The following is a 13,601-nucleotide window of genomic DNA, read 5'->3' on the forward strand; positions in this document are numbered from 1 at the left end:
CGCTTCAGGTTAAAGTTATCAGGTTAAAGTTTTTGGTCGAGGTAGTTTTTGATGAAGTTGAAGTCCTATCAACTTGAAAGTTAGTACACATGTTCACTATGATATGATCTTTCTAATTTTAATGCCAAAGTAGAGATTTTCTCCCATTTTCACAGTCCACTGAACATAAAAAATGATAGTGTGGATGGGGCATCCGTGTACTGGAGACACATTCTTGTTTACAAACTGTACAGAAAGTGTTGACTTATGACAAATGTAAAGAAATAGAACCAAACATAAGTTATTGAACCGTTGATGCATTTTTTTTAGCAATAACAATGATGTCTTACAATACATTTATATAACACATTATTTTTATGTATCTTTTCTAGGTCTCATTCAACATTTTCCTTTACTCGTCAGTCATCATCCTTGTTGGAAAAGGTAGCAGTCAGTGTGATGAGCAGTGAACCAGTTTTACTTGTTGGAGAGACTGGTACTGGCAAAACCTCTTCAGTCCAGTATCTAGCCCAGCAATTAGGTATGCTTTTATGTTAAATAAAAATATTCATGTACAGTTTCATGTTAATAATAAAAAAAATCTACACTCAATTTAATTGTGATCGAGCTATGATTGAAAGATTGGTTGTTAATTCTTGATGCCATTTTTGAGCTCACTGGCAAAAGTGGAAAGCAATTTTGAAAGGTGGAAGATATGGAATGCTTAAAAAGAGAAACGGCCATGTTTGGTAGGAAACTGGCAATCCAAGTCTAATGTGCCTGCCACATAGTTGGTGTTTAATTATTGATTACAGAAACTTTGATGAGAGCCATCATAACTTTAGATGAACATGCTATACGTTGTGATGTAGTTTTACATTTTAAAAGCTTATTAAGGGGGCTCGCGGGTCTAAATGATTTTTTTTATTTAATATAGGATTTCTCTTTATTTTTCTATAAATGAACTTTATCTTATACTTAATAGAAAAATGAAATAAAAAAATGGGGTCACCGTTCATTTACGCTCACAATCTGCCTTTGAAAGAAGCATACATTTTTGTTGATGTCCTTTTTTTCTGTTGAACTAATAGGAGAAAAAACGGTGATATCGAAATAAAAAAAGAAGTAAATTTCAGAAATCGCTCAAATTTTACAATTATTTAGTTTATGTACAGCTTATTTGAAAACAACAATAAAAAATATAGGTCACCGATAAGTTAAAAAAGATATTTCAATTTTAATGCCAAAAAATGGCATTTTTGCACCAAAGGGAGATAATTTGGAGCTTTTTACATGATATCTACATTTTAAAAGTCACCTGGGGTCAACACAAATTGATTTTTTGGAACGATTTTTGTACCAAATGATAAAGTTACAACTATTAAAGGTTGTAAATAAAATTTGTATTGAAAAATTAATGTTTATTTTTTTTCTGAAAATCTTATACCCGCGAGCCTCCTTAACTGCATGTTTACCCAATACTTACTTATTCTACCACAGAATGACCATGTATTGAAATATTCGTCACATTTATCTTAGGACTGAGAACCAGTGCCAATTTATATTGAAATCAAATACCTAGCTTCATGTGTACATGCTATATTAAGTGATGTGTTTTAATCTCTTATCAATTTCCTGTTTATCCTAAAACTTGTAGTAGGGGCATGATAAGGGCTAACAGTAACGATAGGTCATAGTTCATCTTGATATATTTCAGGTCACACTCTGAAGGTTGTGAATATGAATCAGCAAAGTGATAGTTCTGATCTACTTGGAGGGTAAGTAATATAGTAAGTGATAGTTCTGATCTACTTGGAGGGTAAGTAATATAGTAACGAAAAATGAAATATTCATAGGGCTTAAGTCTACTGTGGTTTTATTCATTTGGTAGGTACACATTTTCATGCATGTATAGAAAGTGCTTATTCTCATCATTTAGCTGTGACTTATTAATAATTGACAATGACTATTTTTTATTTAAGATTGAGGATGGAAATGATAAATAAGTCAAAGAGACTCAGAGGCAGGCTTTAGCTGGCCCCTAAGCAAAAATATGTACTGTTTCATTGAAAACTATATGACCACATACACATGTACTTTTTTCCAGATTCAAACCAGTTGACATAAAACATGTAGTGAAACCTTTTCATGAAGATTTTGAAATTTTGTTTTGTGAAACATTTTCCAGAAAAGAGAATGTTAAGTTTATTACACATTTGCAGGTAAGTTCATTATCTCATAGGTATGGCAGGTATAAATAAGAAAACAACACATTTTTAGGGTTCAACAAAATACTGATAGTGAAATCCAGTTTTCCATAACTAAGCTTTCATACAACTTTTCTTTCCAAAAGTCTTTATGAAATTTTGAAATTATTATACGTTGTTAGGAAGTTTCCATGGGATATGTATAACCTAAAACATTATCTGCTGAATAAAGAAGACTTTTCAAAAGAAAAATTTATTATCTCCCGTGGAACCTCCTAACAAGGTATTGTAATTTCACACATATTTAGTTAAATATAAAATGTTTTAATTCAAATGATGTCTGATTCTTATGAATATAGAAGACTTTTGGTCAGAATTTTTAATCGGTTGTAATAGGTAGAGACCAACACATGCAGTCAAGTCACAGTAATTTTCTTACATTATCTTATTTTCATGCAATTGGATGTTGTTTTTTTTAAATTGTGTTACATGTGTGCAGACAACTCATTCATACTATATTATTTATCTTTTTATGCCCCCACATAGGGGTTTCTTGTTTCTTGGTCTGTGTGTCCATCCATCCTTCTCTCCCACTTCTAGTTAAAGTTCTTGGTCATGGTATTTTTGATGAAGTTGAAGTTCAATCAACTTGAGAGTAAGTACACATGTTCCCTATGATATGATCTTCTGATTTTAATGCAAAATTAGAGGTTTTACCCTTATTTCATGGGCCACAGATGACAGAAAATGATAGTGCGAGTGGGGCATCTGTGTACTATGGACACATTCTTGTTTACAGTTAATTGTTGTCACACACAAAAATTATCTTACAAAATTTTGGAAATCTGTGTTCTTAATTTATATCAGTTACAGAACAGAATTAAGTCTTCATCTAAATAGGTACAGAATACTTACTGCTGATATTTTTAGGATTGTTTTATAAAGAAGAAATGGAATATGTTGTTAACACTGATGGAACACACAATGAAACCAGCTTTTCAAAGGATAGAAGCAGGTATTTATTTAACGTTTTACTCATTATATTTTGAGTGGAATAAGGTAATAAATAAGACATGTATAGGTCCCTAAATCTTAAAATAATTAGATTAAGGCTACTATATTACTAATAAGACAGTTTATTTAAGATAAATTAAATTTAATCAAATTTGCATAAGTAATCGGATAGTGGCTTCCCAGGAATTTCTTCCAACTGCGCAAATTATAAATATAAATAGTTGTAGTGTTGTTGCATGAAATCTGTGAGTGTAATAAACATGTCTACGAGGTATACTTTTCATTTAAATTTATATTCATATAATAATCCTTTTATTGTAACCAGTCAGTTTTCATATTGAACGTCGGTTGTTTTCTTTTGGAACTCCAGTCTCCTCCACCAATAAAAACTGGCCATAAAATAGCTCAAAAACAGTGCTTACAAGTGGTGTTTAGAACACAGTAAATAAAAAAAAAAATATTTTCATACAGTGGAATTGATCTTTAGCTTACCTTTTACTGTGTTCTGAGTGAAATAGATTGTTACAATACAATATTTGTTTTTATTATTCAATAGGAAAGATGTCTTCAGATCGCAGTGAGAAATGGAAAAATATAAAACATCGTTTACAGCAGCTGAAAGTCCAAGTACAACAGACAGAAAATGTTCTAGCCTTTGCATTTATAGAGGTAGTTTTTCATCCAATATCAAATTTACAGCCAATTTCATTGAATATGTAGCCAAAGGTAATATCTTTGGTTAGCTTGCTTATAAGCTGAACTGTGAAGTCATTGTTAGGTTAGGTAAACTACCCTCCTTTAAGAGTATACTAGTCCGACAGATATTCAATGTATCTGTCTGTTGGACTAGGCTACTTCGAAAGGAGGGTAGTATACCTGACCTAATAATGATTTCATGGTTCAGCTAACAAGCAAGCTAACCAAAGATATTACCTTTGGCTACACACTGAATGAAATCTGCTGTTATGCAACTAGACTTCAGTTGATTCAATCATGAAGATGACATTGAATGTTTCAATAAATTATTTCATGTACTTATATGCACCTAAAATTCACAATTTTTCTTACTTTCAAAAAAAGGAAAACATTAAATAACATAGCATTTAAAAGAAATATACTGCAGAAACAAGATTATTTTGAATATGAGCTTTTAGTTAAAAAAAACACCCCAAAAGGCACATATTAATTTCGCAATAAAATAATTTTTGATGAATTTTAAAGACATTGAAGAAATACTAGATTCATGAAGAAATGGACAAATTTCTTTTTTGCTTTATTTAACGCAAAACTCTTCTTATAAGACTACAATCAAAGAAACTATTTTATTTGTTAAGAATGTTGAAGTTATCATATAATTGTTGTTTAAAGTTTTCATGATTTATACAATAGTTACATTAAAGGTTCAAAAACGTTTGTCTTATGTTATTAAGGGTACCTTGGTAAAAGCTTTGAGAAATGGTGATTGGGTTTTGTTGGATGAGATTAACTTGGCAGCTGCTGAAACGTTGGAATGTCTGAGTGGTTTACTAGAGAGCCAAGCTGGTTCATTGGTTCTTACAGAGAGGGGGTAAATGTTTATATTTTATTTAAAGTTGTAGTTTTTTGTCTCACATTTGACAATACAGGACATAGGAATGCTTATTCAATGGAACTATTTTTTATTATAAAGCTTTATATTACAAAAGGTGGAGGACCTATTGTCTTTATATCTATAAATAGAATTATGTTTTGAAGTTTCAGTGGGGCATATATGTTAGACTCAGTTCGACGTCTGGCCTCCAATCGACGTCCGTTTTTCAAATCGACGTCTAAATCTGACGATACATTCTCAAATCGACGTCTAATATTTTGATACCTTTATCGCTGTCCAATGTGACGGAATGTATTGACAAAACTACGCATGATTGATTGTAGTCCTCTCTAATCGATGTCTAATGTCTATAAATAATAAATTCCTGGGCTTATTTGTTAAAACTTATACATGTACATGTTTTGTAGGGTTCAAACATTTATACCTACTTTCCATATAGATTTTTTCAACCCGAAATAAGTATCATGCATATTAAAGTTTATCTTGATAAAAAGTTAACATGGTTAATCGAAGCGATCTACATAGTAGTGTGTCATTCCTATTCATGTTAATAAATGACGTGCACATACTAAGTGTATGTCAAGAGAAAGCAACCTAACGACAAATAAAACCAAACGACATCTATATGTAATCTTCAACAATAGACAAAATAAAGAAGTACAGCCAATGTTTTTTTTGTATTATAATTCGGACGCTGTAAGATACTTTGATTTTTAAACCTGGAGTGAAACATATACGCAAGAAATTGGCATTTTTTTATGTTGTGCTGTTACACAACTGTTCTAGGTTGTATGCTCATACACACATTTAACCCAGATATATTCTTTATGGGCCTGTAGTACAGTAGTTTTCGATGGATTTTGTCTGTCATTTTTGTTTTTCGGATTTTATTTGAAATGTTTGCATCATTCGTATCATAACACATCTTATTTTTATGTAATCTCTGAAATTAAAAAATATGATATCACAACCTGTTTACATATTTAGTCTAGTATATTGTAAGTCTTTAAAAAAACACTTTATTTTTAAATAGATCCTTTTTGTCACCGATAATATGTTTAAAGGTCTAAAAGTTTCAGCTGCTGTCGGTTCTGGTCAATTGTGTATTCTGTGTCCAAAACGGACGTTGATTAGAGAAGCTACAAATTGGCCGTCGATTAGAGAAGTCAAAAAATGGACGTCGATTTGATAAACATAAAATTGGTCGTCGACTTGGAATGATATTTTATTGTGACGTCAGATTTGGACGTCGATTTGAGGAACGGACGTCGATTAGAGACCGGACGTCGATCTGAGTCTTACATATATATGGCTAATTTAAAAAAAAAATATGGGGAAATTAATAACTCTTAACATACCTAGCCTCCTCCTTTGTAAATTGTTTCATTTGATTTTAAAATTTCTCTTACTGATAGAAATTAGACAACTTTTATCATGAAACTGATGATTTGTTTTAAATTTAGTTATTTAAAAAAAAACATTAGCATAAAGTATTTCTTTCCCTACAATTAGAAATAAATTTACATTTCAGAGACATGGAGCCTGTCGTACGACATAAAAATTTCCAACTATTTGCCTGTATGAATCCTGCCACAGATGTTGGCAAGAAAGACTTACCTATTGGTATTCGTAACAGGTAAAAATATCAAAATAAAGTTAATTGTCAATTCAGTAATTATTTATTAATGCACAAATTGTGACTGTTGCAAGTTCACAATAATAAAAACTTGTAATCATAATTTACGTTGTGATTTTCCTTGAAATAATTTGCAGTTATAAGTTTTTGATTTTTTTTCGGAGAATAAAGGATTAGTAGTGATAATAACACATACATTTCTGAATTATTGGGAAATTTTCTTTAGAGATTTGATGTTTTGGTGGAAGTAGAATTGATTAGTAGGATTTTAAGTGGTCTAGTTGTAAACATTTTAATGGAGAGAGAGAGAGAAAAAATCAGAAATTCTGCAGTCTTTAATATATAGTAGCCTCCTAAATGACATGTTTATGTAAAAAATGATAAGAAAAATTACATTCTTGTAAAATATCATTATTTCGTAAATGTTCTGTCAATAATCGTGTACAGATGGTTTATTTTATAAATTTCAGGTTTACAGAGTTTTATGTAGATGAATTAGAAGACATTCAGGACCTAAAAATACTGGTCAGTGATTACCTTAGAGGTTTGGCCCCTACATCAGGTCAGATAGAGGGTATTGTTAAATTCTACTTAACTGTCAGAGAGGAGGCTGTTAAAAAACTGACCGATGGAACTGGACATAGACCACACTTCAGGTATACAGTACATTAAAAGGACGCTATGGTTTAAGGTAGTTCACATAAAGTCATATTCACATAAGACTAAGTTCACATGTTCATTATGATTTTAACTTTGTAAAATATATGCCAAATTCAGTCTTTTACCCAGGGTGGGACATGCTGTCAGATGTACACATGGTTTTTGTTGCAATTCAAATTAAAAAAAGGTATCTTTAAATTTGCTATCACTACAAACTCCTCAGAGTCTGAATTGACCAGTTTTTGTGCTCGACCAGTAAAATCGAGCACACATTTTACTCGACTAGTCTCGACATTGTCTCGACTGTACTTAACTGTACTTAAGTGTACTCGACTAGGTCTCGACTTTACTTAATTAGTCTGATTCAGTACTTGATGATCTTTGTGTAGTCTGAAATGGTCTTGACCAAGGCTCGACCTGTCTCGACCTGTCTTGACTAGTCTCGACCTGTCTCGACTAGTCTCGACTCAGTCTCAACCAGTCTCGACCTGTCTCGACTAGTCTTGACCTTCAAATTTAGTTTTGACTGGTGTAAATCAGCCCATCTAACTAAATTAAATATTGATCTTAAAAAATTCAAGCTTATTAGGTAGTTTGATTTATTGCTGTGAAATGAAAGAATTTAATTTTACAATATGTAAAAAAAAATATTATATAAAAATTCAGACATGTCAGATAGGCATCTTTAATTTTTTTTATAACTTTTTCAAATCAACTTGGATTTTCATCAAACTATGCAGATATCTTACATATATATCAAGCTTACTGTATCCCATTTCATTTAGTTTTTTGTTGTATTGCTGTAAAATTTAAGAATTAAAGTAATCTTGGTATAAAAAGCTAGGATTTGCAATTTGGACAAAATAGAGATAGTACACTTTAATTTTTTTAATAACTTTTTCAAATCAACTTGGATTTGCATCAAACTATGCAGCTATCTTACATATATATCAAGCTTACTGAATCCCATTTCATTTAGTTTTTTGTTGTATTGCTGTAAAATTTAAGAATTAAAGTAATGTTGGTATAAAAAGCTAGGATTTGCAATTTGGACAAAATAGAGATAGTACACTTTAATTTTTTTAATAACTTTTTCAAATCAACTTGGATTTGCATCAAACTATGCAGCTATCTTACATATATATCAAGCTTACTGAATCCCATTTCATTTAGTTTTTTGTTGTATTGCTGTAAAATTTAAGAATTAAATTAATCTAGGTCAAAAAAGCTAGAATTTGCAGTTCGAACAAAATAGAGATAGTACACTTTAAGCTTTTTAATAACTTTTTCAAATCAACTTGGATTTTATTAAAACTATATAGCTACCTTGGTGATCTTACTAAATCCCAGGTTGTTATGAAGTTTTAAAATATATTTTTTTCAAATTTAATGACATGACACTATACATGATTTAATTACATCAGTACACGTGGGTTTTACAGGTAAAAAGAAAGCCCTACTTTTCTTAAACTCGTGTATTACTTATCTAGTGTATTAAAAGCCCTGCGATTTAGATTTAACAGGATGTTGCAACTTTGAATAAATGTTATTTAGAATTTAAAACTCTCTGGTAGATGTGATCTTTTTAATAAGTTTGCCCCAAGCAGAAGATATTGCTTTATAAATCACCACAAATCAGAAGAACTATTTTAATAATTTCTAATGTTTCATCCCTTTTTGATATATTTATATAGTGTATATAAAAAGGAATAAAACATTAAAGGAATTATATTAATATTTTATGTATACTTTTTCCCAAATTATGAGAAAAGATATATTTCTAATATCGTAGCTTTTTGACCTAGGTTAATTAAATTCTTAAATTTGACAGAAATACACCAAACAAAATAACAACCTATGATTCAGTAAGATCAATATATTGCAAAGATATTTGTAGAGTTTGATGAAAATCTAAGTTGATTTGAAAAAGTTATGAAAAAAATTAAAGTGTACCATCTCTATTTTGTCAAAACTGCAAATCCTAGCTTTTTTTACCTAGATTAAATTAATTCTTAAATTTGACAGCAATACAACAAACTTTATAACAACCTGGGATTCAGTAAGAAGAATACATCACCAAGGTAGCTATATAGTTTCAATAAAATCCAAGTTGAATTTAAAAAGTTATAAAAAAAATTAAAGTGTACTATCTGCATTTTGTTCGAACTGCAAATTCTAGCTTTTTTGACCTAGATTAATTTAATTCTTAAATTTGACAGCATTACAACAAAAAACAAAATGACCTGGGATTTAGTAAGCTTAGTATACATTTAAGATAGCTGCATAGTTTGATGAAAATCCAAGTTGATTTGAAAAAGTTATTAAAAAAATTAAAGTGTACTATCTCTATTTTGTCCGAATTGCAAATCCTAGCTTTTTTTACCAAGATTACTTTAATTCTTAAATTTTACAGCAATGCAACAAAAAACTAAATGACCTGGGATTCAGTAAGCCTGATATATATGTAAGATAGCTGCATAGTTTGATGCAAATCCAAGTTGATTTGAAAAAGTTATTAAAAAAATTAAAGTGTACTATCTCTATTTTGTCCGAATTGCAAATCCTAGCTTTTTATACCAAGATTACTTTAATTCTTAAATTTTACAGCAATACAACAAAAAACTAAATGAAATGGGATTCAGTAAGCTTGATATATATGTAAGATAGCTGCATAGTTTGATGCAAATCCAAGTTGATTTGAAAAAGTTATTAAAAAAATTAAAGTGTACTATCTCTATTTTGTTCGAACTGCAAATTCTAGCTTTTTTGACCTAGATTAATTTAATTCTTAAATTTGACAGCATTACAACAAAAAACAAAATGACCTGGGATTTAGTAAGCTTAGTATACATTTAAGATAGTTGCATAGTTTGATGAAAATCCAAGTTGATTTGAAAAAGTTATTAAAAAAATTAAAGTGTACTATCTCTATTTTGTCCGAATTGCAAATCCTAGCTTTTTTTACCAAGATTACTTTAATTCTTAAATTTTACAGCAATGCAACAAAAAACTAAATGACCTGGGATTCAGTAAGCTTGATATATATGTAAGATAGCTGCATAGTTTGATGCAAATCCAAGTTGATTTGAAAAAGTTATTAAAAAAATTAAAGTGTACTATCTCTATTTTGTCCAAATTGCAAATCCTAGCTTTTTATACCAAGATTACTTTAATTCTTAAATTTTACAGCAATACAACAAAAAACTAAATGAAATGGGATTCAGTAAGCTTGATATATATGTAAGATAGCTGCATAGTTTGATGCAAATCCAAGTTGATTTGAAAAAGTTATTAAAAAAATTAAAGTGTACTATCTCTATTTTGTCCGAATAGCAAATCCTAGCTTTTTATACCAAGATTACTTTAATTCTTAAATTTTACAACAATACAACAAAAAACTAAATGAAATGGGATTCAGTAAGCTTGATATATATGTAAGATATCTGCATAGTTTGATGCAAATCCAAGTTGATTTGAAAAAGTTATTAAAAAAATTAAAGATGCCTATCTGAATTTTTATATAATAATTTTTTTTTTACATATTGTAAAATTAAATTCTTTCATTTCACAGTAATAAATCAAACTACCTAATTATATATATAATAAGCTTGAATTTTTTAAGATCAATATATATATTTAATTTAGTTAGATGGGCTGATTTACACCAGTCAAAACTGAATTTGAAGGTCAAGACTAGTCGAGACAGGTCGAGACTGGTTGAGACTGAGTCGAGACTAGTCGAGACAGGTCGAGACTAGTCAAGACAGGTCGAGACAGGTCGAGCCTTGGTCAAGACCATTTCAGACTACACAAAGATCATCAAGTACTGAATCAGACTAATTAAGTAAAGTCGAGACATGGTCGAGACCTAGTCGAGTACACTTAAGTACAGTTAAGTACAGTCGAGACAATGTCGAGACTAGTCGAGTAAAATGTGTGCTCGATTTTACTGGTCGAGCACAAAAACTGGTCAATTCAGACTCTGAGGAGTTTGTAGTGTATTGTAAATGTAGTAACATAAATTTGTCATTGGTATTGGTCAGTATGAATGTGTAGTAGAGAGACAAAAAAGACTATCTCTATTGCCTAATAAATACGTATAATTTGTTGTCAACATATTTGTTATACTATAATATTTTCATTTCAGTTTGAGAACTTTATGTAGAGCTTTAAGATATGCTTCAAGTAATCCATGTGGTCAAAAGGCTCGTTCTTTGTATGAGGTGAGTCTTATTGAAATTTTAGAGAAAAAATTTAATAAAATTAGGAGGTTGGTTTTGAGAGTCTATATATAGATCAGGAAGTTTGTTTTGTGAGTAAAATTCTTAAAAAATAGATTTTCTGTTAATCACCACACCATTGACTCTTTGATCCACCTTTTATTTTATTTATTTTTTGGGAAGAGGGGGGTGGGGGTGATATATAAATCTTTTTTTCATTGACCATGCAACTACTAATTATAGTTACTTTAATTTATGAATTCTATTTTCTTTAGGGTTTTTGTTTGAGTTTTCTGACACAGTTGGACAGGTCATCACATCCTATTGTGGACAGTTTAATATGTCAACATGTCCTTGGAAAGTCCAATATAAAATCCATACTTAAACAGCAGATACCCATGCCAAGTCAAGGACAGTATCTTAACTTTGAAGGTTATTGGATCTCTACTGGGAAGAAGAAAGCTCAAGTTCCTGATCATTACATACTAACCCCATCAGTCAGACAGAATCTGAAAGATCTATGCAGAGTTATATCAGGAGGGTTAGTATTACTATAATAAGTATACATCATTTGATGCTTGATGTGGAAAATGTTTATTTTCTATATAGATAATACAGATGATTTTATATATAGAAATACAGATAATTTTATATATAGAAATACAGATAATTTTATATATAGAAATACAGATAATTTTATATATAGAAATACAGATAATTTTATATATAGATAATACAGATAATTTTATATATAGAAATACAGATAATTTTATATATAGATTAATATATGAGCTATAATTTTGTCCTGTTGACATTTTAGAAAAAATAGTTAAATCTGTATTTTAAAGGTTTAAACCGTTAGGAACTTGAGTGTACAAATGTGAGATCAATTATACCTCTTGTTAATATGAGCCACATATGCTTAAATTCTCTTAAATTTATACAGGATGGATATTGATGAAACTTTACAACATTAACTTAGCATGAACTTGAAGGAATATAATCCTAACCCTACATGTTAGAGGGGAAATAATCCAACTTACTTTAATATTGTAATCTGCAGTACCGGTAATAGTCTTTCCCAAATATGGGGACCAATATTGATGATGGACTCAGTGGTAAAATTCAATCTGTGCATACAGAAATGAAATCTTTCTCCAACAAGCTAATAATTGAAACTGTGGGGTAGAGGGTATTCTATAATGAGTTCACTCACAGTTCTAGTTAAAACCATGTTAATAAATAATTTTTGTTTGCTGGGCAGAGGATATCCTGTTATGAGTTCAATCACAGTTCTAGTTTAAACTGCACACAAATTAATTGTTAACCTTTAGCTTGTTTCTTACAGACAACATCCAGTACTTCTGCAAGGAGAGACATCAGTAGGTAAGACCAGTCTAGTAACGTGGCTAGCCAAGTCTAGTGGTAACCACTGTGTCAGAGTTAACAACCATGAACATACAGACTTACAGGAATACGTAGGATGTTACTCAGCTGATGAAACTGGTAAACTCGTCTTCAAAGAAGGTAAGCTGGTGCTTTTAAATTCATGTCATTTAAGAAAAGCAAAACCTTTTAGGTTTTAGTACATAAGGCAGAGCTGATAAAACATAAAATGACAGCAGAAACAACATCAATGGTACGTACCAATTTTAATAGTTAATAGGAAATGTGCATTAGAAGCAAATTTTTAACAATTTTTGTCTCTTCAGTGATGCTCAGGGTTAAAAATATTTGAAAATGAAGAACATTAATGTGAATTTTGACAGAGTTGATAAAATAGCATGACAGAAATGACCACACATTTTAGACTTTACAGCATACCTTACCAACCAGGAACACATGACTCCTTAAAAGTCCTGATACAAACAAAGACAAAACAGCATGCATGGTTTAGTAGACCTTATTGCTATTTGTCCCCCATATTAAACACAAAAGTTCCCATAAAATTTTGACGTCATAATAGAAAATATCTGACACCACAATAGAAAAGTGATTGTTGTATGATGTCAAAAATTTAAACAGAACAGATTCTCGGGTCAAGCGGGACAGATTTTCAAATAGCTATAAGATATAATGTCTAACTATATATATAGCTAGGTGTTGGCACAAAACATAGTGGGGTTAAACCTGTTTTACATATATACTAACTTCCTTTTTGCTTATCTAGATCATATGTTTTAAATGGAATATTCTATGTAATTAGAACATACTTTATATTACTAATTTATATATTTGCATCCAAGTATTCATAATAAAGTGTCTTATATTTTTTACTAAACTTACAAGATAGC

At 30.3% G+C, this 13,601-nt stretch overlaps 1 protein-coding gene across 1 annotated transcript in view; it reads left to right on the top strand.

Moving 5' to 3' along the window:
* Positions 1–13,601, top strand: part of LOC139490712 (midasin-like) — a 116,760-nt gene that overhangs the window by 15,609 nt on the left and 87,550 nt on the right. Inside the window, exons 13-23 of the mRNA XM_071277642.1 lie at positions 372–520; positions 1,697–1,757; positions 2,087–2,201; positions 3,117–3,201; positions 3,757–3,869; positions 4,631–4,767; positions 6,323–6,427; positions 6,898–7,083; positions 11,235–11,310; positions 11,583–11,848; positions 12,656–12,834. Coding sequence (XP_071133743.1) covers positions 372–520; positions 1,697–1,757; positions 2,087–2,201; positions 3,117–3,201; positions 3,757–3,869; positions 4,631–4,767; positions 6,323–6,427; positions 6,898–7,083; positions 11,235–11,310; positions 11,583–11,848; positions 12,656–12,834 — 1,472 coding nt within the window. The remainder of the gene's footprint in view (positions 1–371; positions 521–1,696; positions 1,758–2,086; positions 2,202–3,116; positions 3,202–3,756; positions 3,870–4,630; positions 4,768–6,322; positions 6,428–6,897; positions 7,084–11,234; positions 11,311–11,582; positions 11,849–12,655; positions 12,835–13,601) is intronic.

This window comes from Mytilus edulis, chromosome 10, assembly GCF_963676685.1.
Source record: "Mytilus edulis chromosome 10, xbMytEdul2.2, whole genome shotgun sequence".
In the NCBI taxonomy this organism is placed as follows: domain Eukaryota; kingdom Metazoa; phylum Mollusca; class Bivalvia; order Mytilida; family Mytilidae; genus Mytilus; species Mytilus edulis.